Source organism: Strigops habroptila, chromosome 2 (genome assembly GCF_004027225.2).
Source record: "Strigops habroptila isolate Jane chromosome 2, bStrHab1.2.pri, whole genome shotgun sequence".
Lineage (NCBI taxonomy): Eukaryota > Metazoa > Chordata > Aves > Psittaciformes > Psittacidae > Strigops > Strigops habroptila.
In genome coordinates this window covers 10,071,614-10,096,766 of record NC_044278.2, presented here as the reverse complement: position 1 = coordinate 10,096,766, position 25,153 = coordinate 10,071,614, and the positions used below count along the sequence as shown (strand labels likewise).

Here is a 25,153-nt window from a genome sequence, read left to right as displayed (position 1 = left end):
ACGCAGAGACCAGCAGCCTCCTCTAATGCTGCCATCTGCAGCCAGAGCTGTCCTCTTCAGGAGGCTGCACTTATATGGTCCCCCAGCTTGCATCCCACCAGCACTGCCCTGGTAGGCTTGGCACCCCCCTCTACGGCCACAGCCTTCCGGAGGTGAGCTCACCACCCTGGTGGGTCCAGGGCCCAACCTCCTGGTGATCCCTGCCAAGGAGACACTTGCTCATCCAAGCTAGGACAGGGACCCAGCGGGCAGCTCTGCCTGCTCTCTGCACTGGTGTCTGTGTTTGATTTCCCAAGCCACACAGAGAGCCAAGGGAAGGAGACATTGCCAGTCTAGCAGAGCCTGCAGGAGCATAACTGCGCCACCTCCACAGCTCCCAGAGCAAGCAGCCCTGGAGGAGGACAAGAAAGATTGAAATCTCCGGTGCTGCTTGGCTGGCAGGACCAGAGCTGTGAGAAGCTTGGAGCAGGTACCATGGGAAGCAAGGAGGGGACAGCTGAGGGAGTTCTGCCCCCAGCTGATGAGGTTAATGGATGGTCACAAGAATGAAATGAAATGAGCGGAGAATTAGTGCAGAGCCAAGAAAGGTGAATAAGGGCCCTGAATAGTATCGTTACTTCTGAGGAATCACTGGTGAAGATGGGCTTTATTCTTACCTTGATGACGCCAGTGTGACATGATTGATCTCACTGTGGAAGAAGAATGATAAAAAGCATCTGCAGGTTCTGATGCAAATGAAGGTCACGGGCAGGCTTGAGACAAAGTGCAGCACAAAACTCTGCAGCGTCAACAACTTCTGGAAATCCTTGGAACTCCGTGCTGTGATCAGCTTGTCAGCTAAAATACCATCAGATACAGCATGGATCTTTGCAGATCTAAGGAACCGGACTAACAATCAGGTGCTGCCTCACTTCCTTCTGGATGACCCGCTGGGTAGAACCAGAGGTACTGGTGTTGCATCCACATAGAAGCAGAGATGGAGCTATCTCTCCACAACTTCTCGTTGGCAATATTCACTACCCGTAGTCAGGCACTGCTGCAGTGCTGGGGAAGAGGTGTGAAAACTGTCATCAGCCTCTGCAGAGATTGTACCATCTGCTAATAGTTCATCTTCAGCACCTAACAGTAAAAAGTAACTGGTCAGCAGGAAGCCTGGGGGAGTCCTGAGCACTTGCTCCAATGTGAAAGTATCTTGAGCAGACAGTAGAATCCATCATTTCTTTAAACAGAGCAATAGTAGGAATACAAGATTACAAAAGCTCAGCTAAGGGCACACGTGGCTGAAGCAGCCCATCAATCAGTGCCCAAGGCAGGCGGCAGCAGGAGGGGTGTTGCAAGGCAATCCCAGGCTGCACCCGCCCGCTTTTGGAGTGCTCTTCACAGGGGGAAGCAGTGCAGGGCAGGATGAGACCACGGTGACCGCAGCTGCAGCAGAGAGAGGGCATGGGTGCAACAACTGCGCTGCAAAGGCCCCCAGCACAGAGCCCAGCACATGGCTCCAGCTGGAGATGGCCCAAGGCCTGTTTGAACCAGGTCCATCCCCACTGGAGAAGCACCCAAAACCCCTCCCTGACACCGACCTGGGAAGGAGCGAAGGGGCCAAGGCAGGAGCACCAGGGCTGCAGTGGCCCCTAACGCTGAGATGGGTCCAGACGCAGCAAAGGCTCCACCAGCGAATGGGTGCAGGGTGAGCAGTGCGCCCACCGCCTGCAGAGCGGAGATATCCCACCAGGCAGGCACACAGCCCCAGAGACATTGCACATGGGAAGGGCCTGGGCAGCAGCGGTGCCATTTAGCACCGCATCTACATGTCCCTCTGCGCCCTGGGGAGTCCTGCAGCCAGACGACAGCTGACACGTTGCCCCTCTAAGCCAAGCAACTGCTTGCACTTCCAGTATCTGATCTGTTGCTGCAGTTGGACAAGCAGAAAGCCACTGATATTCGGACAAAAGGTGGTATTATTTACAGCTCCTGGTCTTGGAGGCTCATTTGTACGATTGCCAGAGTGAGTTTAAAAAGGAAAAACGCTAACAGCGGATTTAAAGGCCTGCAGAGATAAAAAGGACAAATGCTTGACACGTCTCCCAGGCAGCTGGTAGGACAAAGAACTGAAGCACTTGCCTCTTAAAACACTTCCCTGTTGCTGCAACTGAAGCTGCGTGGGCCATGCCTGAAGACAGGAGGGCTGGGAAGTCGCAGGGCAGCGTGTGGTGAGAGCAGCCTCCAGCAGCCACAGCTGAAGTCCTTTTCCAAGCCTCTGATGCCACGGCCCGGTTGTGGCTTCAAGAGCTTGAACTGGAGCTTTACCTTGTGCCTGGTCTCCAGCACACAGGCACCGTTCCAACACCTCACACAGGTCTTTAGGCTAACTCAGGCTTCCCTTCCCTACCCACCGCTGGTGAAGATGCCCCCTCTCCTCCTTCTGCAATCCAACTTCCACCAGTGCAATCGGAACATAACCCAGGATGTACGGACACAACCATCCACACAAGCGGTTTCAAATCTTTTTAAACGCTTTTATTTACAGTGCTAGTTGAAAACAATATATATATTTATATCTATCATCCTCGTGATGTCTGTGCCATAGAAAATGCTGTGGCTATATTGCCTTTAATTTACAAAAAACGGTCACAAGAAAATCTGAAGGGAAAAAAAAACAAACAACCCAACGACATGGAAATCAAAGTTTGGTCCCCAATTGTTTCCCTCAATTTGTTTTAAAAAAGCTTCCAAATTAAAAAAGTACACAGTTCAGATGAAATTCATATATAAAAACAAGGCTTATCTTCTGAAAAATTCACGAGGGCCAGCTTGCTGTCATGTAAACTTGAGTTAAAAAAAAAAAAGCTTAAAATAAATTCTGTTTCCATGTGTGGTTTAATAGAACCGTTATTTGCTTGTAATATTCTTTGTCTCTCAGGGTTCAGTGGGAAAGCGGATGAGAGGCGGCTTAGGACTGGAAAACGCACCATGAGATCTGTGCCCGCAACCCCCCGTGCTCGGGGAGGATCTGACAGCACGTCTGGGGAGCAGAAGCTGTCAAGAATCTCAGTCATCCTAGTGACAAAAAGAGGAGGGCAAGTGGAAAGGGAAGCAGAGGTGCTTGCCACGTGAGGAGCCTGGCATTCGGGCCTGGCAAGGTTACTGCACCCCAGGAAATGGTGAGATCCCTGTGGGAAGAGGATCACTTGTAAGTGGGGCACAGCTGAAGGGATGTGGGGGGCTGGAATGATTTCAGCTGGGGAATGTCAAGGGTGGGCTGGGTCTTCGGGCGAGAAGGAAACTGCTGTCTTCCCTGTTAGAGAGCATTTCTAATCTTTCCTCATCTGAGATTGTGTGAAGCCAGAGGCTAACAGACAGTGCAAGCACAGGCTGGAATGGAAGAGGAGAGATGGACGGAACATAGGAGATGGAAGGGAAGGACTCAAGCTGAAGACCCATTTTCTGTTTTCTGTCTCTTTGGATCCACTTCATCCTATGGAAGACATAGAGGAACATAAAGGAGTTACCATCAGTCACCACACCAAGGCACATACTTCCTCCACAGAATTCTTACTGCTGCTCCTCCCTCCACATGGAAATCCACTCCCCTTCAAAGCATCCTTGAGTGCCTGACACAACTGATGGTCACGGTTAAGATGTGGGCAGCTCCATTTGGAGGGATACCTGCCAAGTTACTTTCAGGAGGTATATGAAGCCCAGGCTCACACCACTTCAGACAGGCCCGGAGATCCACCCTCACAAGTCCATCTTGTGGCCTGAAGCCCTGAAGTCACAGGTGACCCCTCCATCTCAAGCACCTTAACTCTCTAACACTCAGCACTGTGACCGCTCGTGGAAGGGCCAGGATCCCTACAAGGATCCTCTACAAGGAGCCCACAGGTGTTTATTATCCCCTTGCCACATCAGATTTATTTACCCATCTGCTGCTGAAGCAATGAGACCTGAGGCCGGGGCGTTTACATGGATTTGGTCAGCACATAGCACGTAACCTCGTTCCTTCTCACTGCCGTTTCTCTCACACTATCACTCACCTCTTCCTCCTCTGCAGATCGTTTTTCTGCATGACCATCCTGCTCTTGCCCATTCTCGTCTCCTTCTGAGCACAAGCAAGAGAGGAAATCACAGGTTAACTGAAGTGGCATTTAAGGGAATGCACCTGACAGTCACGAGGGCTCGGGGAAGGAATTTCCCTCCATGATCTCCCATTCTCCCTATACCAATTATTCCTACCTTCATCCTCATCACCACCTTCTTCTTCATCCACATCATCAGGATTCTCTTCCTCATCCTCTTCAGCTCCATTTTCCTCATCCTGAATAAAACAAACTGGTCAGAGCAGAAACTGGCATTGGGATGACATTTCCACATGTTCCTTGTTGCAAGTGCAGGAACAGCCTCCACGGCTCCAGCCACTTCAGACTCCAGCCTCAAATGTGCACTGAGTGACCTCTGCACCGCCACTAAGACCCTGTTATTCCCATCATCCTAGCTGAAACCCTCCTCCCAACCAGCCCTCTTTACAAAACCAATCCTTCCAGACCCGCCCCCCCATGTGAACCTCCTTGACTTCCGCAAGCTTACATCCCAACAAGCTGCTGCCATCCTATCCCAACATTTAGAACATCTCTCTGGTTACAGAGCAATGACTTAGCCTATGCTCATAGTATACCCGCTTCCAGATCCCTTCTGACCTTCAATCTGTGCATTTCCCAACTGTTCCTCCTCCACCTCCTTCATCTTACACTCCCTTCTGCACCCCAAGATACATGGTCCTTCAGCGGGCGCAGGACCATGTCTCCTGTGCCACCTTCTCCTATTTAATCTTGTCTCCATTTTCTTCTTTGATCTTTTTTTCTTCTCACTGGGCTATGCTGACTACGCTGAGTCCTTCAAGGCTCATTCTCCACAATTATCCTATAGCTCGCTCTTCATTTGCCCCTCTCCCTTATGAGCTCCCTTGGGCTGCCTTCTTTCTTAATCTGCTGTATTCCTATTCATTACCCACAGCGAGCCGGGTAAACCACCTCTTATAAAGCTTCTGAATCCATCGCAAGGACCTCACCTCTACTATCTCCTTCTTCTTTTCTTTGTGGACTGTTTTCTCCTCGAGTTTTTCCTTCTTTTCTTTCATTTCCTATATGCGAGATGAGAACAAAACCCAAAGCATTCCGGCGGTCAGCGGCAAGAAAATAAAAGGGATACTTAAACAAAGCGAGTTTAGAGGAGATGCAGAATAACGATGAGAAAAAGGTCTCGGGCCTTAAATCTGCCTGCCCTGACAAAGAGAAATCAGCGTAAACGCGTCAGAGCTACTCCCAGACCACACACGCGCGGAAAAACACAAGTCCCGTAGAGTTTAATGGCTTTTAAAACAACCCTGTCCGCAGCACCGAGCCGTTTCCGGCTCCCTCCCCGCCACCCCAGGGCCCCGCGCTTTGTGTCCACACAGCTTTCTGCCCGCCCCATGGCGGGGTGCGTGTGTGTGTGAAGAAAGTTAAACCGTCCGTGCCGTTAAACCCTTCGTGTGGTTAAACCGTCCGTCCTAACGGCTCTGACACCTCCCGCCATGGCGGACGATCCGCCCCCCCCACTCTCCGAGTGGAGCCGAGCATAGCCGAACGCAGCGCGCGCGTCGCCGGGCCAATGGGGGGCGGGAACGGGGCGGGGGGCGCGAAGGCGCCCCCCGCCCCGTTCCCGCCCCCCATTGGCCCGGCGGCGCTGGAGCCTGCGAGCGCCCCCCGCTGGCCGGGCACCTCCGCACCGCTGCGAAGAGCGCGGGGCCGGCGCCCCCCCACCCCAACCCGGTCGGGCGCAAGCCGGGTGCCGGAGAGCAGGAAGGGGGTCTCTCACTCACCTTAGCGCTCAGCTCCGCCGGCGCCTCCTCGACGCGTTTTTCCGACATTGTGGCTCGGGTAGCGAAGGGAAGAGGCCGGTGTGAACCGTGCGAGGGAGCCCCGCGAGGAAAGAGTGAGGCGGGTTTGGAGGTGGGGGGGGGAAAGGCGGCGAGCGGCGGGAGCGCAGAGTCCCGGCGGTGCGGCGGTGGTGGTGGGCTCCCGCCCCAGGGGCCAAAGTACCAGGGTCTCCCGCGGTGTGGGGATACGCCGGGGAAGGGGATTTATAGAGCGCCCGGTGACGAGGGAAGGAGGGACCTGGGGAGGGAGGGGAGAGGGACGGGAGGCGGAGGAGGAGGGAGGGGAGAGGGACGGGCCGCGCCGCGGGGAGCGCGGCCGATAGAACAATGTGCGCTCGGCGCTCCGGCAGCGGGCTTCACCGCAGCCCGAGGCAAGGCAGCACCGCCCAGCCCGCCGACGCCAGTTGGGGGCGCAAAGCACTGAAGCCCCGCTCCGCACCCCTACTCCCGCCGAGCCGCGGCACCAGGGTTAGCCGAGCACTCCGCCCGCGGCCGGGGAAGCCGCCCGTGCGGGCTTGGGCGGAGGGAGCCGGGGTGAGCGAGGAGCGGTCCTGCGAAGCCGTGTGGGAGGGCAGCGCTGGCGACAGCAGCGCTCCCGCGTCCTCCTGCCTGGAATTTTCCACTCCAGTTGCTCCCCCGCCCTCGTTGTCTCTCCCTCCCGCTGGAAGCGCTCCCGGCGTCGGGGCTCCTCCCTGCGGCCCGGCCCCCTCCGCCCGACGCTGGGCCCCCACCGGGGGGGGTGGGAGGGGTGGAGGAAGGCGGGAACGAGGCTGCTTTTCCCGCGCTCGGAGAGAGAGGGGGCGGGGCCGGGCCCGGGGCCGGGCCCGGGCCCGCGCGCGCGCCGGCGCGGCAATGGGGGTGGGGGGGGGGGAAGGTTAGCGAGCGCGTCCCGGTTCCCCATATAAGGAGGGATTAATGGGTTAGGCGCCTGATTGGGCTATTCAAATGAGCCGTCTGCCTGGCAACAGGTTTCCTATTGGCTGCCGGGGGTAGGCTCTCTGGCGGCGGGGGGGGATGTTTGCTGCAGGGAGGAAGGGCGGGCTGCTGGCACGTGGGGCGGCGGGAGGGCGCGCGAGGGCCCGGCGGCGCGCCCGGAGCCGGTGCGCGCTGTGGGGCACCGCCTGGCTCCGGTCCTGCCACTGCCCGCGGTCCGCCTCCTGTTCTGTGCGCGCTGCAGCTGCGCCCCTCGGGGGAGCGGTCCCGGGCGGCTTCTGAGGAGAGGGGCCTGTTTTGAGGCAACCGGGCAGCGTGGGGGCCCGGCGTTGTGTGCATACGGTGCTTAAACCAAGGCCGCCGCTCGGTGCGCTGCGCCGCGGTGCCGCGGCAGGTGTTAGGGCTGCGGCTCCCCCTCTCCCCCCCCCCGCCGTGAGCACCAGTCCTCCGGACGCCGCGGCCGGTCCTGTGGCGCTCTTCGGCCGGGCAGCAATCGGTGTGCAACACTGACCCCTGCAGCCTGCCGCAGCGCCCTGCCCACCCGCCTGCCTCGCTCGGAAGCCCGGCTCTTGTCGCCCGCGGCCCGCTGGAAAGGATCGCCGCCCAGCGCCGAGTAAGCAAAGGTCCCCTCTGCGGAGCGGCAGGTTGCGTCTTGCAGTTGCGGGGATTTGTTGCTAATAGATAGTTCTTAGAGCTGCGCTTTAGACCACTGTTTATCAGCTTGAGCAGACCGGGATGACTAAATTACCTTTCCCAGATTTATATTGTCCCACTCTTAGTCACAGGCACACACGCAGAATCTGCATGTGTTTGCAAGCCTGTGTACAAAATTAGGCATGCATGCAACGTGGGTTAGTGGAAGGTGTCCCTGCCCGTGGCAGGGTGTGGGAACTGGATGAGCTTTAAGGTCCCTTCCAATCTAAATCACTCTATGAGCACATACGGATGTGTGCTTGTACACAGCCATTCTCACAGGTATAATGCAAGGTTATTAATCTATCTGATTGGAAAATATACTTAGGCACACAAGCCCTTCTCCTTCTGATAAAAACTCAGCTTCTGTGCAAAGTCAGGATTTAGAGCTCGTGCTCTGAGTTGACTCAAATGTGTGTCAGTTTGAGCATTTAATAGAAGCAGCAATTGGTACTTGTGGAACAGGGAGGGCAGTAAGTACGTATCTCCCAAAGGAAAGCATGAAAGACATTGGGCAAATTACAATCTGTGTGACGGGAAGGTAGGAGATCACCACCTTGTCACAGAGTCAGCTAGGCTGGAAAAGACCTTTAAGATCATCAAGTCCAGCGATTACCTCATCTCGTCTCCTCCACAGCTACAGATGCTTCTCTTGTGATCTGACTAATCTATGTTATTCCTAGCTATGCACAATAGTAGTGTAGCCCCAAATACAATAATAGTGTATGCACAATAGTGTAGCTACACACAATAGGCATAGTGCCTGCCCCAAAGAAATTGTCATGTAACCCAGACACACAGATCCAGACTGCTACCAGAATAATAAATCATGAAAATGCATGCATTAATTTCCCCTTGCCTCCCTTTTTCACAAAGCCCCTCTGGCAATCTTCTTGGGTCTAGCTGCTATCAGCATTCAGGCCCTGGTTTAGTTCAAGTGCTCCTCTTTAATCCCTCTCTTCTACAAGAAGAAAGTCTTAATTTCTGGAGCTACACCCAAAAATAGCCAAAAATCTATAAAGTGGCCAGAAGTTGTTCCTCTCTGCTTCTGCCTGTCAGGAGCTGTGTGGCTCATGGCTCTGCTGTTCTCTTCACCAATGTAGGGTTTTTATCCTTTCCTTCACATGCTCAACTACTGAAAATGCAAAACTACACCAACAGGCATCCCTTGACAGAGACACCTTTGCATTAATGCATGCACAGGCCTTGACACAACATCCTGGAGGGGAGAAAGGGAGGATTGTGTTTGGTGATGTGGCTGTGCCCAAAGCTGCTGTTGGCACAGGCGGCACACCCACAGATGCAAACAGGCGAGCTCCTGCTGCTGGGAAGGGAGAAAAGGTGTTTCCAGCAGCCTGTGGGATGGGGCTGGGTCAGCCCTGCCATCCGTGTGCCGCCTGTGGCCTCAGCACTTGCAGGGTGCAGTCTCGCATTTCCCCTTCCCTGCTCCCCATTGTATCCTCTTGGCTATTTTTGCCTCATCTGTTGCTTCTCAGCTCTTCCTCCTACCTGTATTCTTGGCAGCAGTCTTCCTATGGCTCTCCCTCTGGATTCTCTTTGTGACCTCCTTCATCCCATGTACAAAATTCATCTTGCTTTCCCCCTTTTGTTTACCTCACGTTCCGTTTTACCCTGCCTGCCTGTATCAACCATGGTTTTCCTCTTGAATAAATGAAACTCTTCTTCGTGCCTTGTGACATGCGCGTTTCCGCATCCCAGCTCTTCTTGCTCTTGAGATCCTAATGGTGAGATTTCCTTGGCTTCTAGCGTGCAGCTCCTTTGCTCACACCCTGAGGGCATCCCTTAGCTGTCTCACTAACTCTTCCCTGTGTCTTCTGCTCCTCCATCCAACTTGTGCCACTCTGCGTTTCATCTGGTGGATGGATCTGCAGCTTTTCTTGCCTCCCCTCTCCCATCTGTGTTGTTGCAAGTGCAAGTATACTTGTCACGCAGCCTGCAGATGCGAGTACCCTTTGCAGTATGTTCTGTAATCTTGGCGTCAAGTTGCTTTGCCAACTCAGCGGAATATATTCCATCCTTCTCAGAGTCTTATGTCCTTAGAGGAAATGAGGGAGGTGCAGGAGTTACATGATTCATCATTGCTCGGGAAGCCTGGACAAGAGCATGAATGTAATTTCCTCTGTACAGCAAGTTACAATTGTTGTGCTGTGCTCTGTGTGGTGTTTCTGCAGGTGTGTGTAGCACATGCAGACAGTATGGTACTTCTCTACCGGGGCGTGTGTTAAGCTTGCATGTGTGTGTCTTCATACGTGAGCATGTGCTTGCACATGTACCTGGGCTTTCATGGGTGCTCTGTATTTCAGTGCTCCCAGCAGATGCCGGCTGCACGCACCTGGAAGGAAATATTTATGCTTTTGGTTTGAATACCTTGCTAGTCTTGTCACTGTATTCTGTTGGGAGGACAGGGCCTTTTTTATGTTGAAGGCTGAACTAACTGAGCCATTTTCTGAGCAAAAGCAAACCACAATACTGGCTACTTCAAGAATTTTGTTTTGTGAACTAACTGATAAGTGGTTCCAAAACTTTTTCAAACTGCTGAACGACAAAAGAGGAGGAGGTTGTGTATTTGCATTAACTTTTCTTAGATTTACATAAATTCAGATATAGAGAGTATCTGTCCTTTCATTTACAGTGAAGCTAGCAATATCTCAGTGTGCAGAGGGGACGTGTTTGGATGCATTTGTGTATTTATTATTGGGTGCTGGAGAGGGACTCTTCATCAAGGACTGTAGCGATAGGACAAGGGGTGATGGGTTTAAACTGGAACAGGGGAAGTTCAGGTTAAATATAAGGAAGAAGTTCTTCCCTGTGAGGGTGCTGAGGCGCTGGCACAGGGTGCCCAGAGAAGCTGTGGCTGCCCCATCCCTGGCAGTGTTCAAGGCCAGGCTGGACACAGGGGCTTGGAGCAACCTGGTCTAGTGGAAGGTGCCCCTGCCCAGGGCAGGGGGTTGGAACTGGATGAGCTTAAGGTCCTTTCCAACCCAAACCACTCTGATTCTATGATTTAATCCATACTGTTCACCTTTCTGTCCTGTCTCTGTTAAAAATCCAGGCAGATAATCAGTTTTTTTCTTCTTTTGTGATGCTGTATCCTGTAATCAAGAGGAAATACCCAAGAATTCAACCCCTGGCCAACTTTGCATTGGGAAATGGCTTCCTGAGAGATAACAAATTGAAATAAGCACTGCGGCGGGCTGTGGTAGGTAGCACAATGAGAGTAGGCAAGAAGAGTAGATGGGAGTGACGAGGGGTGACACCAGCCTGTCGGAAGACTGGGAAGGGGAGGGAGGTTTTCAATCGCGATTTCTGTGAGCCTCTCTTTGCCAACACAGCACAGATGGAGGTCGTGGTTCTCACTCACAGTGTGACAGACACACTTAACATGAGCAATACATTCTGAAAGCGACCGCTGCCGCGCGGCACAAGCTGCAGGCACCGCACACTGGCTCTGGCATCCCAGATGTGAACTGTCACGTCTGAGGCTCAGATCGGAGCTGTCCTTCACTCGGGTGCCCTTCAGCTGAGGTCAGAGTTAGTTGTTGGGTGGGGATTACGTAAGAGGCACAGATGAAGGGAACCAATGAGGAAATGGCTGTGGGTAGCTCTGACTTCTGCTAACGAGGATTTCTTTGTTTTACGGGTGTCCACAGGGGCCCTGGAGCATTTGGATGCATTAAGAAGCTGTTTGTGTCTTCCTGGCCAAAATGATGGGTCCCTGGAAGCAGCAGGTAACAAGGCATGATTTTTCAGCGTGCTGTTTATTTACCTTCACCACGTGATACTTGGTTTGCTTTTAAAATGCTTCCGCTGTGGCTGCCCTTTGGCTGACTGAGGGCGAGGGGGATGCTGGGGGAGGCTGCCTGGCAGCAGCCGGCAGTAGGCGGGAGAAGGTGGAGTTGAGGGCAGTGGCGCCATTCATCCCTCTTCCATTTTGCCCTTCACTCGCCTCCTCCGGGATGCTGAGCTCCTTCTTCCTCCCCTTCCCCCCCATCCTCCACCGCCTCAGCACAACCTGGGCAGCTTAAAAAGAAAGGGAACAGAGAGACGTAGTTAATGGCATTTCTTCACGATGAAAACAGAAGCAGCCTAAATAGAGAATGTGACAGGGGCAAGATGGGAGTCTCTGCTTTTCATTCACACACACCCCCCCGCGTGCTTTGTTATTCTCACATAGCAAATGGCCATCCCCTCAGTGCATGTTAGGCATAATGTGGTGAGAATTATAGAGAAATGTGCAAACAGCACAGTGACACAGCTTCTGTGTTCCTCAGAACTGTGGGCTTGTCCCTGATCCAGGAAAAGGTTGCACTTCCAACTCCTCCTTCCGGGCTTTCACCCAGCATTTGCCACCAGCACTACTCTTTGCAAGCGAGGTGCCCTCACAATTTGCTGAGCTGGTGACACTACTGGTAACACAGTCTTTGGTGACACAGGTTCAGCAAGAGTAACGGCTGCAGAAACGTTCAGTGAGACACACGGCCTCAGCCCCCAGCCTCATAAACTCAGCCCTTTGGGCCACAGGCCACTTACACAGGAGCAGCATGAGGGACAGAAAAAGGCTCTGCAAAGCAGTACTCATTCCAAACTCTCTTCTTTTCCTGCCCTAGCTCCATGTTTGGAAGGCAGCAATGCCTGACTTGGTATTTGGAAAAAACTGAGGGAGTCCTACCATCTCTAGGACATTCCAGGAGTGGGAGGATCACTGGTATCTGGGGGACAGCAAGTCATTTTATCCCAGATCTGGGACACACTTCCCTCCCCTCCCCCCCCAAAGATGCTTACATTCTTATCCAAGCAGCTTTTTGCCTGTCTCTGAATGCTGCCACTCGAGGTCAGCTCCACACACTGTAATCAAACAGAGGGAGAATCTCAGGGCAAAAGGAAAACACCCCAGCCAGGGAGGGCTTTCCAGACTGGAGGTCTCTGAAAGATGTTCCAGGTTGCAAAAGCAGTGCAGGGGACCGAGGAGGAGCTCTGTGTGATCTTCAGGGCTCACAGATCAATTCCGAGCTGGTGACAGGAGAGCTCAGCAGCTCACCTATGGACTGGAGCACTGCCTAAGAGGTCTGTGGTGGCACAGCCCATGCCCTGCCCATAGAATCTGTCTCAACCACATGATCCTGCCCCACCACGCCATCCACAGCTTCCGTGTTGTGGATGTCAGTTGCAGCCTCTGAAGAATGCACTTACTAAATGCAGTGAGGGACACCTGAAGGGTCTTACGCATGCACACAGGCCTCCAGTGAGAGGTCTTCTTCCTGGACACCATGCAGTTTTGAGACCTGCTGTAGCAAGAAGTATTGCCAAGTCCCCTGTGCCTTCCACCACATGAAGTGTGCTACCGGCTCACTTTCCTCTATCAGACTCCGAAACCCAAGGACATGGCTCCTGCCACAACTCAGGAGTTCAATTTCTCAACCACATCCTGCAGCCTCTGGCACGGGTTTAGCCTGGCCCCCGCACACAGCAGGACAGATGCGGCACTCAACAAAATCACCACTAGGGAAGCGTGCCCTGCTCTCAGGTTGGAACGAGCCAGCCCCCTCTTTTCCTTTCAATCCAGTGGAGCTGAAGGCAACTAGCATTCCCCAGGGATGGCGACAGAGGCTGTCACCCCACTGATGCATGGCAGCTCCCTGCACACACACTGCGTACCTGTGCTTCGGCTGTGGCTCCGGTGGCTGCCTAAGGGCAGTGACGACCCACCACAGCCGCAGCGCTGGCCGCACTGCCCCGTTCCCTGTGCTGTCCCCTGGCCGGTAAGCGTGGCACAGGCACCCATGGCCGCGCTCCCTCTCGTTCCGGCCCTCCAAGCACTCTCCTCGCCCCTTACCGAGGCGGGAGGTTGGCAGCACCCCCGCTGCCCGTCCGCCACCGCCTGTGCTCCAGGAACAATAGCCCCTTGTCCCTGGGGCATGTTTTCACTCGCTGCCAGCTGCAGCTTGCTCCCGGACCCACCAGGCACTGCCGGGCCGGCTGGCGCTATCCTCCCCGGCGGTAAGCCGTGCTGCGGGACCCGCCGCTCGGCCTGCGCCCACCGAGGCCCGGGGCGCCCTGCCCCGGCTGAGCCCCGCAGCGCCGGGGCCGCGGAGCGCAGCACTCTCCGGGCGCCAGGGGGCGCTCTGCCGAGCAGACCTTCCGGCCGCCCTCTCCTCTCCCCGGGGGCTGTGGCGCCTGCGCGGTGGGAGCCGGCTGGCCGGGCGGGGCGGCGGCGGCGGCGAGTGCGGGCCCGGGCCGCGATGGGCGCGGAGGAGTGACCGGCCGGCGGGCGTGCTGCTGCCGCGGACGGGGAAGGGCTGTGCCCGCCGCTCGGCACCCACCGGCGCGCCCGCAGGCAGGGCATGGGGACGGGGCTGCGGGCGGGGCCCGGGGCCGGGAGGGCCGGGGCGGGGTGGGGGGGTCGCGGCCTAGGGCGCCGCGGGGAGAGCGCTGCCATCACCTGCCCGGGCTGGGGGCGACGCGGCAGGCGCGGCGCGGGAGGGCCGGCCCCGCTGCTCCGCCCCTCCCCGCCCTCCGCCTCGGCTCTGCTCACCCCCTCTCCCCTCCGCAGAGGCCGCCCCCGACCGAGGGAAGCATGTTCCGGCTGATGAGGGATGGCGAGCCGGAGGACCCCATGTTTGCCATGTGAGTCGAGCCGGGCGCCCGCTCGGGATAGGGGGGAAGGAGGCTGCGGCCCCTTCGGGGGGCTGGGGGGGGGCCAGGTGTGAGGTGCCCTCCCGTCCGAGCGGGTGGGCTCGGGGCCTTCCGGGCGGCGGGAATGCCGCAGCGCAGCGGCTGCGGGAAACCACGAACACACAGGACCCCTACGAAGGGGGCAGCGCAGGGAATAACCTGGTTCGCCTTGGTCTGGTTTCTGTAATACTAGAGCATGGTCTTAGAGGAAGGCGTAATTAAATAAAGTAGGCCAAAAGGCACTGCAACTGTCTGAGAGAGAGAGGGCTGGAATACCTGATCCTCTTCTTTGCGTAAGGATTATTGTGCTTTCTCATGCCAAGTAGGATTTCAGTTCAGGTAGCTAATAAAATCTGCTGTTCCAGCCAGTATTTGTTGCTGTTCTGCGCAGGGCATCATTAATGGAGCTGGAGAAGACTGCTAAAGCAGTTGTCAAGTTGTAAGGAACTAAGTTAGGGGAAGACGGCCAGCGGTTTGAAATCTAACGAAGGTCCCAAGAACTCTTCCTGGGATTCCTTTTTCTGGCTGTTTTTGTTGCTGTCTGCACTCCAGAAATTGGATGCTATTGATAAATTTTGGCAGTGAAACTAAGTTGGCTGTCCTTGCCAAAGCGGATAAGGAATAGACTGTAACACAGTAAGAATTGGATTATGTTAAGCATCGCACTACTAGAAATTTAGTGGAATTAATATATGTAGAAAAATGAAGTCTGGGTTTTGCTTGAAAAATTGGTAATAAGTAAGAATTTTATCAGCTCTAACCAAATTAGCAGGAAAGGAAACCTTGATGCCGCAGTTAGTCACAGAATGATGGTGTATGCTCATTGATGTGGCAGGAATGAGTCTAACTTTTATTATGGGAAGCATTTCCAGTAAGGACAGCAAAGTATTGGTTTGTAGTAGGCACGTTTGTGATCTCAGGAGTATTCTATGCTGCGGAGGTTATTTGCACTCAAGAGGGATGAGTGCAGGCTGTAAGATCCACATGGAAATGCTGTGGTATTTCCCAGACTGTGGCCACTGTATTCTGTGGCCATTTGTCCTTATTTTCCTTTTTCTCTCCTTGCTCCTCCAGCACATGTGAATGTGTGCAGCCTTCCAAGTGAAGGCTGCAAAGGAAGGAAAACCAATTAGGGACTGCAGTTGTTTTTCCCATTCCCTCTCAAATCTGCAAAACCTGTATGTGGTCTCAATCTCTTGCCAGGTGCATACATAACATTGTAGGAAAATAGCAGATGAAGGTTGCTTGGGGCAGAGGGATGTCACACAGTGTCAGGCCATACAGCCCATTCTGGAGGCTTCAGTCTGGTATTTGAGCATGTTTGTTTGCATGTGTGTGGAGGAGTAAGAGGGCAGTATCTAGGATCACGTGCTCTCTGGTCCAGTAAGTGTAGTCCTCTCTTTGCAACCAAGAGGGTCTTCGTGCACCTCCCTGCAGAATGAAGAAGTGCCCTACTAGGAGGGTTTGGTTGTGTCACAGATCTGTTAATGTAAAGGGGTTTGATGGCACAAGAGGAAATGAATGTGAAATGATGGTGGTACATGAACTGCAGGTCTGAGGAGTGACTTCCATTAGTTAGAGCAATGAGGTTCTGGAATGGCCTTGGCTGTACTTGGCCCTAAAGCGTTAGTGGGGGCAGAACACCAAACTGCTCTGAACAGGCATCAGTTAGTGCCTGAAAGGGATTCTGTGGTGCAGTATCTTCTATTACAAGAAATAAATGGGATCCAGAAGTCCTTTCCAGCACTAAGGATCACCGTAAGCAACACTGAGTTTTTGGGATTCTGGATTTTCAGCTTGGAAAGGAGTGTACACTTGCATAACGTAAGTGAATGATAGAAGACAAATGGGGCTTTGTCTTCCATCATCCTTTCCTCACTGTTGTTCTCTCCCCCTCTCCGAAAGGGACCCTTTTGCCATCCACCGGCAGCACATGAACCGCATGCTCTCGGGAAGCTTCGGCTTCGGCCCGCTCCTCGGCATCACTGATGGCACCACCCCTGGGGCTCGCCAGCCTGGCCGGAGGATGCAGGTAAAAGAGGTGCTGAGTGCAGGGCAGGATTTCTTAAATTGCCTTGTTAGCTTCTGTCTTCCACCCTTACTGGGCTGGGCACGTCCCTCCCCTTCATGTGGATGGTGGGCACAGAAATGATCTCTCTAAAACCGTGGTGCTCTTCTCCTTCTCTTTACTCCACATTAACACATTGAACACAGCTGTGTTCTAGATTGAATGGGAGGAAGGGAAGAAATAACGCATGTTACTTCTCCAGGACATAAATTTCTTCCACTTACATTGATTTAGGAGCATCACCTGTCTGGTTTTGTTAGGGGTAATCTGGTTTGAACTGCTGTGAGTCTGTGGGGCATTTCCTTGATCTGTTTGTTGGGTCTGTGTGTTCCTAGTTGTGGTTCTGAGGAGGATCTGTTGTTTGGCTGTTGCAAAGTCATTCTCTGTTCTGTTTTTCTGTTGTCCTGGCAGGCAGGAGCTGTTTCACCCTTTGGGATGCTCGGCATGGTAAGTTCTCTGGTTTTCTGGGTCAGATTAGAGGCTTTCCAAAGTAGTGGTTCCATACTAAGATTCATCAGCGCTGTGTGCTGCTGGTGCTAAAATGTAGCCATCTGTGAGCAAGACCATCCATCTTAACTGGTAGTGAGGGTGGGAAGGTGTGAAGAGACCAGAATGAGCTCTAGATTTATAGTAAACAGAATGTAGAAGAGGGTATTGAACTGGAACTGGAGGCAGCTGGTCTCGCTTGGATCTCGCTCATTAAGTTGCTGTGTGACTTCAGGCCTTTCTCTTGTTTCCCCTCTAAGGTTTTAAGCTAGTCCATGAACTGTTTTAGAGGAGAGATTCTAACTCTGTATCAGGAGGTTGTATTTCCACCTTGACCAGAGAAGAGCCCTAAAGCTGTTATAGCACAATATTTCCTAGGAATTGGGACAGTTAGTATCTGAGAGGAGAAGATAGTCTCTTAATAACCTCATATGTCTAAAAAGAAGCTGTGGACCTGTTTGGAGGTAGTGGAGAAACTGTGGCAACATGAGGAAGAGACTTGGCCATCAGTAGGCAGAGGTGATCGTTGAACCTCCTTTGCCAGCAATGGCAGATGAGGAAGCCTGCAGAATACTTCAGATGAACAGGACTGGAATGAGAATGGCTTTGTGCCTGTGAGGACACCGCGCTTGGAGCACACTGATCTCCATCATCTACTAAAATAATACAGTGGAAATAGGTTATTCCAGATCCAGCAACTTCAGCTGGCTCGCTCTTCAGGATTGCCTCAGTGAAAGAGACTGAGCGTCCTGGCTTTATTGTAACTCAGGAAAGGATTAATAAGGATACAAACAAATAGACTTCAAAGGGTAATAGCATTGCATGTGTGCTGCTCTGCTGGAAAAAGGAACAAGAGGCTACTGGAGGAAACAAAAATATCAGCAAGTTTAAAGTGACATAGTAATTTTGTTTACATATTGCACAAGTAACCTGTGAGACCTGCTGGCCCAGTAGATTGCTGCAGCCTTTAGGTGTACAAGATTAAAAAGTTCAGTGTTTGTAGGGAAAAGAAGAAAACTTGTTATTATGTTAGGAAAAAATAGAACCAATGGAAACTTCCTTGTGGTGTAAATTAAGAGTTGACAGTGATGAGGTGAAAACATCGTCGAGGTTGAGTGTCCTATGGTTAAGGTCGCTGTTATTGCACATCCTGAGATTTCTTCTCTTAGCTCTGTGGAGTGCCTGGACTCGCAGTGCATCGGGAGTCAGGCTTTAACTAGAAGAACAATCCTTGCTGTATCCAGAGAGCTGGAGAGCCAGAACGCTTGGACAGGGCAAGCTGAGGGAACGGCAGCAGGAAAAAAACAAGGGGTTTTTTTATTCACTACTGAAAGAAAGGGAAAATAATAAGGTTTTTCTACTTAGGCAGCAGGTTTTTGTGCCTTGCAGATGGTTTATTGTTCTTTCCTCCTGTATCATTCCAAAGCAACTGTTCTTGTGTTCTCTTTTTCTTTTAACAGGCAGGTGGCTTTATAGATATGTTTGGGATGATGAACGACATGATTGGAAACATGGTAAGAACCCTCCATAAATGAGTCTGTATTGAGGGGAGTACTGAGAATGCTCCTGTCATCCCCTTTAATGTCTCCCATCTAATCGTGCTGCTTTGGTATGGGCTGTGCTCAAGCTGCCAAGGTGGCAGAGGCTCTAAGCCTTCTGTTGTGACCAGGATTCAGTGGTAGGGAGCTTGTTCCTGAGGTGTACCCTCTGAGTGCAGAGAGATTTAAAGGTAGATGTGCTCTCCAGAGAGATGGACCCATGGGGTTTATATTCTTCCTGTTGTAATTTCTTCCTACTTTGTTGTACAGGGAGAGAATTAAGTGCCATCTCTTCTTCCCTCCCATTCCTTCTTTATACCGTTCCCCATTTCTTTTTGCAGGAGCATATGACAAGTGGTGCTAACTGCCAGACATTTACCTCCTCAACTGTCATCTCCTATTCCAATTTGGGTGATGGGCCCAAGGTCTATCAAGAGACCTCTGAGATGCGTTCAGCACCTGGCGGGGTAAGGAGGAGGCTGCAGCGCGTCTTCCCAGCACGAGGCTGCTGGGTTTGCTGTGGGTGGGTAGTCCTCATTTGGTGGCTCAGTGCTGGCCACCCACAGCACTTCTGCTTTGCAGTCAGTTGCAGTTTGAGGAGCGCGTTGTGACTCACTGAACCATGCTGAGGGCCACTGGGAGGGGATGGGAAGTGCTGGCAGGGGGGAATCCATTTCCCGTCTCTTCGTTATGTTGTGTCTGACATCCTGGGAGTGGTGGCAGTGCAACATGACTGAAATACTGCAGGCAAGAATCAGTGACGTGTGGGGCTGGGTGAATGAATTAGAATGGTGATCCTACCTGGGGATCTGCCCTCAGATCCGCGAGACCAGACGGACTGTGAGGGACTCGGACAGCGGCTTGGAACAGATGTCGATTGGACACCACATCAGAGAGCGGGCACACATCATGCAGCGGTCCCGGAACCATCGCACGGGTGACCAGGAGGAGAGGCAGGACTACATCAACATGGATGAAAGTGAGTACTGCCTGTGTGCTCCCCGCAGCGAGCCCAGGTGCCGCTTCCCCACCACCTCCCCATCTGAGCTCCACCTTTCCTTACATAGGTGATGCAGCCGCGTTTGACGACGAGTGGAGGCGGGAGACGTCCCGTTTCCGGGCGCAGCGGGGGCTGGATTACCGGCGGCACGAAGGCGGCAGCGGCCGTCGGGCTGAAGGGACTCGTCTTGCAATCCAGGGCCCTGAGGATTCTCCCTCCAGACAGTCCCGTCGGTATGACTGGTGAACCCAGAGCAGACCTTGTGGGGGGTGCAGTGTGGCCACCCCCAAATCTACCTACACGCTCTTGTAAGTCTTCACAGGTTTTTATCCTCTTCTTCTACTGCGTGGTTGTTTCTTAGCCATGTGATTATTTTTGTTCAGGGCACCAATCTTGCTTTGAAATGTCGGTTGGAAATGGGTTTTCCCACTTAATCTAGAGAGCAGTGGAACATGTGAATTTTGAGAAATGACTGTTCTGAATGGGATGGTGGAAGCTGTGTAAGTTACTTTGTCATCAGCAGGAAAGTGTGGTGTCGTCCTTAACTGATGATTGAAATGGTATGAAATGATGTAGGATCGCAATCTGTGGAGTGTTTATACTGTCACTCTGTAGAACTTAGAGACCATTTGCTGCCAATCCAGTTTGAAATAGAAGTGCCAGTGTCTGCTCTCCTGTGTTTTGAATAGGGTTCACTAGGATGTGATCAAGTGCTTGGAAAGAGACTTTTTCTTAGTGTCTAGACATCAGGTTTAAACATGTCTTTATCTGTATTCTGTGCTGATACTCTGTGCTGCTTCCTAATCACCACTTAACTCTTCTCATGTTCTGTTTCCCTTCCTTCCAGGTACAGACAGTGAAACTCTGAAGCCCCTTCAAAGCACCACTCGGACCCTACTCAAATTTAGTTATTAACCTCCCTCCCACTTAAAGATTTGAAACAAAGCAACTAATCTTCTGCATTGCTCTTTTTTGCCCCATTCGGGTGCTGCAGTGGGGCGTGGGGAATGTTACCAATGTGCAAGGAACGCATTCATTGCCCATTCCCCTTCTGCTCTCCCTCAGTTCTGTTCTTTCTGCCGGTAGTGGTGAGCATGAGAAGCTGCCACCTTTCCTCTTCCATCCTTTCCACTCTTCTGTGCTGGGTTGGGCTGGTTCTGACGTTTATGTTTAGTCCCCTGTGTAAGAAATAGGAGGGAATTCTGCTAGAACCCCATGTCAGTCCCCTCACTGGGACAGAGGCTTCGATTCCCCTCCTGCTCCTTGGTGCAGCTATGGAGAAGCAGAAGGATGTGTGCGTTAGAGAAGGGAGGAGCAGAACAAAAGCTGGATCAGCCTTGTGGGCCCCCCGACACCTCTTCAGTCAGCTCCCCCACTTTTTTTAATTTGTGAAACTTGTAACTAGATGTTTACTGAATAAAGAAACAAACTGTAAAGAATCATTTGCATCAGTCTTTACCTTCAGCTGACCTGATGGTGCCTGCTGTGGGATTGAGTAACCTCTTTCATATCCTTGGGACGTTGCTGAGGAGAAACTTGGTGTTTAATTCTGAGGCTTAATTTTCTTAGAGAAAATAGCTTTATAGCTTTCCCATAGAGTTATAAAGTGAGATAATGCTCAACTTGGAAATGGAGGAACCCACCATTGGCAACAATACCCTTTAACAGCTGTAGTTCTGCTGTGCACTCCAAGGAGATTGGTTGGTCTTTCTTGCTGCCTGGCCATCTGCGCAGCCTGGAATTGGGCCTCGGGGGCTCTTCTATGGCCAGGGAATATTTCTGTTATTTTCTTCTTATTTCTCTGCAGCCGAGGCTGACATTGTTAGGAATGACTTTTTCTTAACTTCAGTATTAGCTGAAATGGGAGGCATTAAGAATACAGGACTAGGGGACATCTTCTGGGTTCTTGGGCTGGTTTTCTGCTCCATCACACACCCTTATGGAAACTTTTCCATCAATTCATTTGGAACAGAAGGCAGGATGGGTGACATAAATTTCGAAGCGGTGTGCTGGGATCTTACCATGTATCCACATGTTGCTCATATGGGCAATAACAGAGGGCAGAGGACTTGCCCTGAAAAAGGGATGCAGAAACCAGCCCCTGAAAACTTCAGGCAGAGTTTGTGTGTGTTTCACCCTTCGAGGAAGCACAGGGCAGAGCTGTAGCTAATGGAGCTGCACTGGCAAAAGGAGGGCTTGGGGAAGGTTTAGTGGCAGACAAGTCATCTTGGGGTTGCCAGACTTTGAAAGGAAGAACTGGCGCAACAGCAGCGGCCATCTCAGTGGTAGTTTTAAGCTGGTACAAGATGTAGGACCTGGTGGTGTGATCCAGTGAAGAACCAGGTGAGCTCAGGAAGGTGCTCACAGCATCGAACCAGTGGTGGTAATCAGCTGTAAAGTCCTGGCCATTCTTTGAGGCAATGTCTGAGAAAGAGAACAGGGAGATGGGCATGGAGGCAGTGGGGATTAACTTGGACCTTTAAGATGTGGGGATCCATTTCTCTTTGGGCATGGAATTCCTGATCTTGGTCTAATCCCCAATCCTTTTATCTGAATTTAGCCTCTGCACCCTGTCGAGTGCTGCCCTGCTTATGGACCTGGGACTCTCACATGCTCTTCCCCTCTGTGGCGGGGGTGTCATTTACCCGGTGCTTGAGCCTCGCTAACTGCTGTACGTTTGGTTCCAAGATCTTGGCCTCCTGCAGCTGTGATGAGGCTGTGGTGGTCTAGGGAAACAGAAAAGAGGTTCAGTTAGAGGATGACCTTGTGTGAAGGCTGGGAAGCAGAGACAGGAGCCCGGGAAAGAGTTTTGGAGATCCCAAACCAAAAAGTAAGCATGGAAAGTCAGGACAAAGGGACTTGTGGGTTGAGTCTCTTGACTTTGAGATGTCTGTGACAGCTCTTCCAGCAGGGTGGAGAAAGAGAAGGTTGGATGTTCCCAACATGAAAGGCAAAGCAGTGTTTGTTTAAGATGCATGGGGAGTGGTTCCAAGTCATCCTCATCCATCCGATGGCGGCAAAATCCATTCTCACTCCTCCTCACAGTTGTCACCTTCAAATGGGACCAGATGAAGCACCAAAGCAATGCAGTTCAGTGGTGCTTCTGGATCTTCCTAAGGAGCAAGTAAGACCCCTGGAGTGAAATGGAGGGGCCTGCCATGCTTAAAATGGGGGTAATAGGGAAGGAGATGTGGGCAGAATGAAGCTGGGAATACTGCCGGAAAGATGGGTGCCATCCCCTCAGGTGAGAGTGCATTAGCTACGTGCAAATAGAACAATAGAAACCGAAGGGGTTGGTTTGTTGTATATTCACTTTTCCATTTTTGAAAATGTATGGTGAAAACAAGAGCCATTGGAGCTACTGGGAACTTTGTTCTTAAATGTTTTTGTCAGTAGCCCTGAAGCTCTGTGCACCTTCTGCTGCACTTCTGAAAGCACTGTAGAGTAATGGGGAAAGCCAACCTTGTGCCAAGGCTTGTAAACAGCAAAGGAGATGATATCCACAGCTGTAAACCAGGCATTAAGTCAAGATGAGAGATGGAAAATGCACGACATTTTAAAATACAAATGGATGCATTGTATAGATCAGTCTTTATAATGGGTTTGATCTCACTTTCTCAACATTGTCTATCAGCTGTAATATTTTCTGATTAAAAATAGATTGGGCTAACAAAGGCAGTAGAGCAACCTAAAGTGAAAGGTTGCACTGGCACAAGGTACCCTCCTGAGCCGCACAAGGCTATGTGCTGATTTCAAATAAATAAAGAATTATTAAAACAACCAAAGGGCCAATATTATAAATTTTATCTCACTGATAGATTTCAAGTAATGAGGGGGAAAAGGGACCCCAGAATATAGAATTATTTCTAGTAGCTGTTCTGAAACCAGTGCTCATTAGTAACTTGACTAATGACCTGAAAGAAGGTATTAAACCAGGGCTGATGAAGCTTTCAGAGGACCCAAGGAACAATTAAAGTGATAAATGATGGAAGAAGATGAGATGCACAGAGCAGTCCCTAAGTATTGGTGTGATGCTTATTTATACACAGTGTTGCTGGCTGCACTGAAAGCAGCAGGACATGCATCCAGGAACACAAACATAGCCTGTGATCTTTCAAGACGTTGGACTGTTTTCTGGAGACTCTGGAGGAAACTTTGGCAAATCCACAGAGAATTAGACGATTAGGAGATGACCAAGGAAATGAATGGTACTTGTATAATTCTTCATCTGTGGAAATGGGCCACGCTAGGATGCATTAGCCTGTGTTCACCAACAAGGGAGATGAAGTTTCTCCCCTATATCACAACAGTGAACCCATTGTGTGAAATCCGATTATACGACACTAAAAAGGACACCAAAGATTAGAAGAACCCAAGAAGGGAGCAACAGGGATGACTTGAAGCCTGGAAACACTGACTGGTGCTACAAGATTACACGAAATCAAGACTCTTGTGCCTGAGCTCATTCCACGCGAGCACAGACTGGCGCTACCTATGTGGGAATGAGGCTTCTGACAGTAGAGGGCTCTTCAACCTAGCAGAAAACCTGCTGCTACCTAATGATGGAGCTGGAAACGAGAGGCAGATCTTCATGGGAGAGCGTGATGATTAGAGCACACCTGGGTTTTCCAGCTCTCACTGCTCCAAACCTAGCTGGGATGCCTCAAAGAGAAGCTGGAGAGAGGGCACGGAGAGGAACGGGATGAGGTCGTTCTTGGCCACTTGAGAAGCCAAATGACGTGGTTATAGCTGTCCCTTCAGGCTTTAACATTTCTGAATCAGAGGGGAAAGCAGGCTGCCACCATGCTAGACTGCAGGGGAGGGTGGGAAGAGGAAGAAGAGACCTGGTGACCTGGCTGAGACTTCAAAACACATGGGAACACAGAGTGAGCTGCAGGAACCAGAGCTCTCTGTGGGCACAATGTTGTTTTGGGGAAACAGACGTGCAATTCCATGGGGCAGGACTGAAAAATCCCACGGGCAAATGCCAGTCCTGCAGCACCAAAACCAGTGTTGAGGAACAAGAAGATTTAATGCAGACCTCAATACAGGGTCTAGGTTAAAATCTCGTTTGATTTTACAACCTTTTTCTACTTGTCTATGAAACACTCTAAAATAATTGATTTTATTTTTTTAATTTTTCATCCCTGTCTTAAATGTAACTTTTTATTCTTCCTCCTGGGAATTTTCTTTTTTAAAGACAGTACTTCAAAAAATGTCCCCGTGAGGAAACTCCACTGAGGTTATTATTACTTATACTCTCTCCTCACATCTACCTGTTCTGGCTGCCTGGGTTTAGAAATCCTGAGGGTGCTTAATACAAACTTAGGGAGGGATATAAAGCAAGATAAAAAAGGAGATACAAAGGAAGGGAAATAGAATAGACATTACCTGCCTTCAGCTGCTGGTGCCTTATTGATCCGAGGTAAGGTGGAAGCAGAGGTACCAGCCTCACGGTATCCATCCCTTACTAGTAAGAGAAAAGGAGAACAAAGATTGCAAAAAGTATAAAAGTAAATAAACAAAACCCAGACACGTTGCCAAATTGGATGAGGGTATCACACAGGAGGACGGAGGTGGCCTTGTAGGTGTCAGGAAGAGCAAAGGGACTCTGTTATCTGACTCTGTTAGTTTACTTTGCGCTAAAGTGAGTAGCACAAAGTAAAAGGGAAAAGGCACACAGGACCAAGATCAAGAATTTCTTAGCTGTAAACTGAAGCCTCTTTGATTACAAACAGCAGAAAACAAGAAACACTCAGGGTCACCAGTGAATCATATAGTAACTAAGCACCTGCTGAGGCATGGAGGAGCAGACACACACAGTCCTG

At 51.5% G+C, this 25,153-nt stretch overlaps 2 protein-coding genes and 1 long non-coding RNA gene across 7 annotated transcripts; 1 reads left to right on the top strand and 2 right to left on the bottom strand.

Annotated features, from left to right (window-relative positions):
• Positions 1–2,495: 2,495 nt before the first annotated feature.
• Positions 2,496–6,590, bottom strand: PTMS (parathymosin). The gene is made up of 5 exons (XM_030471902.1): positions 5,858–6,590; positions 5,066–5,137; positions 4,234–4,315; positions 4,035–4,099; positions 2,496–3,475 (listed from the first exon to the last, which is right to left on the bottom strand). The coding sequence occupies exons 1-5, from the start codon at positions 5,903–5,905 to the stop codon at positions 3,425–3,427; spliced, it is 318 nt and encodes a 105-aa protein (XP_030327762.1). The 5' UTR covers positions 5,906–6,590; the 3' UTR covers positions 2,496–3,424.
• On the top strand, positions 5,753–20,764 carry MLF2 (myeloid leukemia factor 2). 5 transcript variants are annotated; one of them, XM_030471896.1, is made up of 12 exons: positions 5,887–5,970; positions 7,367–7,460; positions 10,665–10,760; positions 11,212–11,289; positions 14,112–14,185; positions 16,139–16,265; positions 16,713–16,748; positions 18,248–18,301; positions 18,667–18,792; positions 19,145–19,304; positions 19,393–19,633; positions 20,173–20,764. In XM_030471896.1, exons 4-11 carry the CDS (start codon positions 11,266–11,268, stop codon positions 19,569–19,571), a joined length of 780 nt encoding a protein of 259 aa, XP_030327756.1. In that variant the 5' UTR covers positions 5,887–5,970; positions 7,367–7,460; positions 10,665–10,760; positions 11,212–11,265; the 3' UTR covers positions 19,572–19,633; positions 20,173–20,764. The 5 variants fall into 5 exon arrangements, with proteins under 5 accessions (XP_030327757.1, XP_030327756.1, XP_030327760.1 ...); XM_030471897.2 differs by lacking the exon at positions 7,367–7,460 and having other exon boundaries at positions 5,753–5,970; XM_030471900.1 differs by lacking the exons at positions 5,887–5,970; positions 7,367–7,460; positions 10,665–10,760 and adding an exon at positions 11,024–11,086.
• On the bottom strand, positions 11,301–13,737 carry LOC115601622. The gene is made up of 3 exons (XR_003989423.1): positions 13,520–13,737; positions 12,344–12,406; positions 11,301–11,581 (listed from the first exon to the last, which is right to left on the bottom strand). It is a non-coding gene; the product is annotated as an uncharacterized LOC115601622 (long non-coding RNA).
• Positions 20,765–25,153: the final 4,389 nt, after the last annotated feature.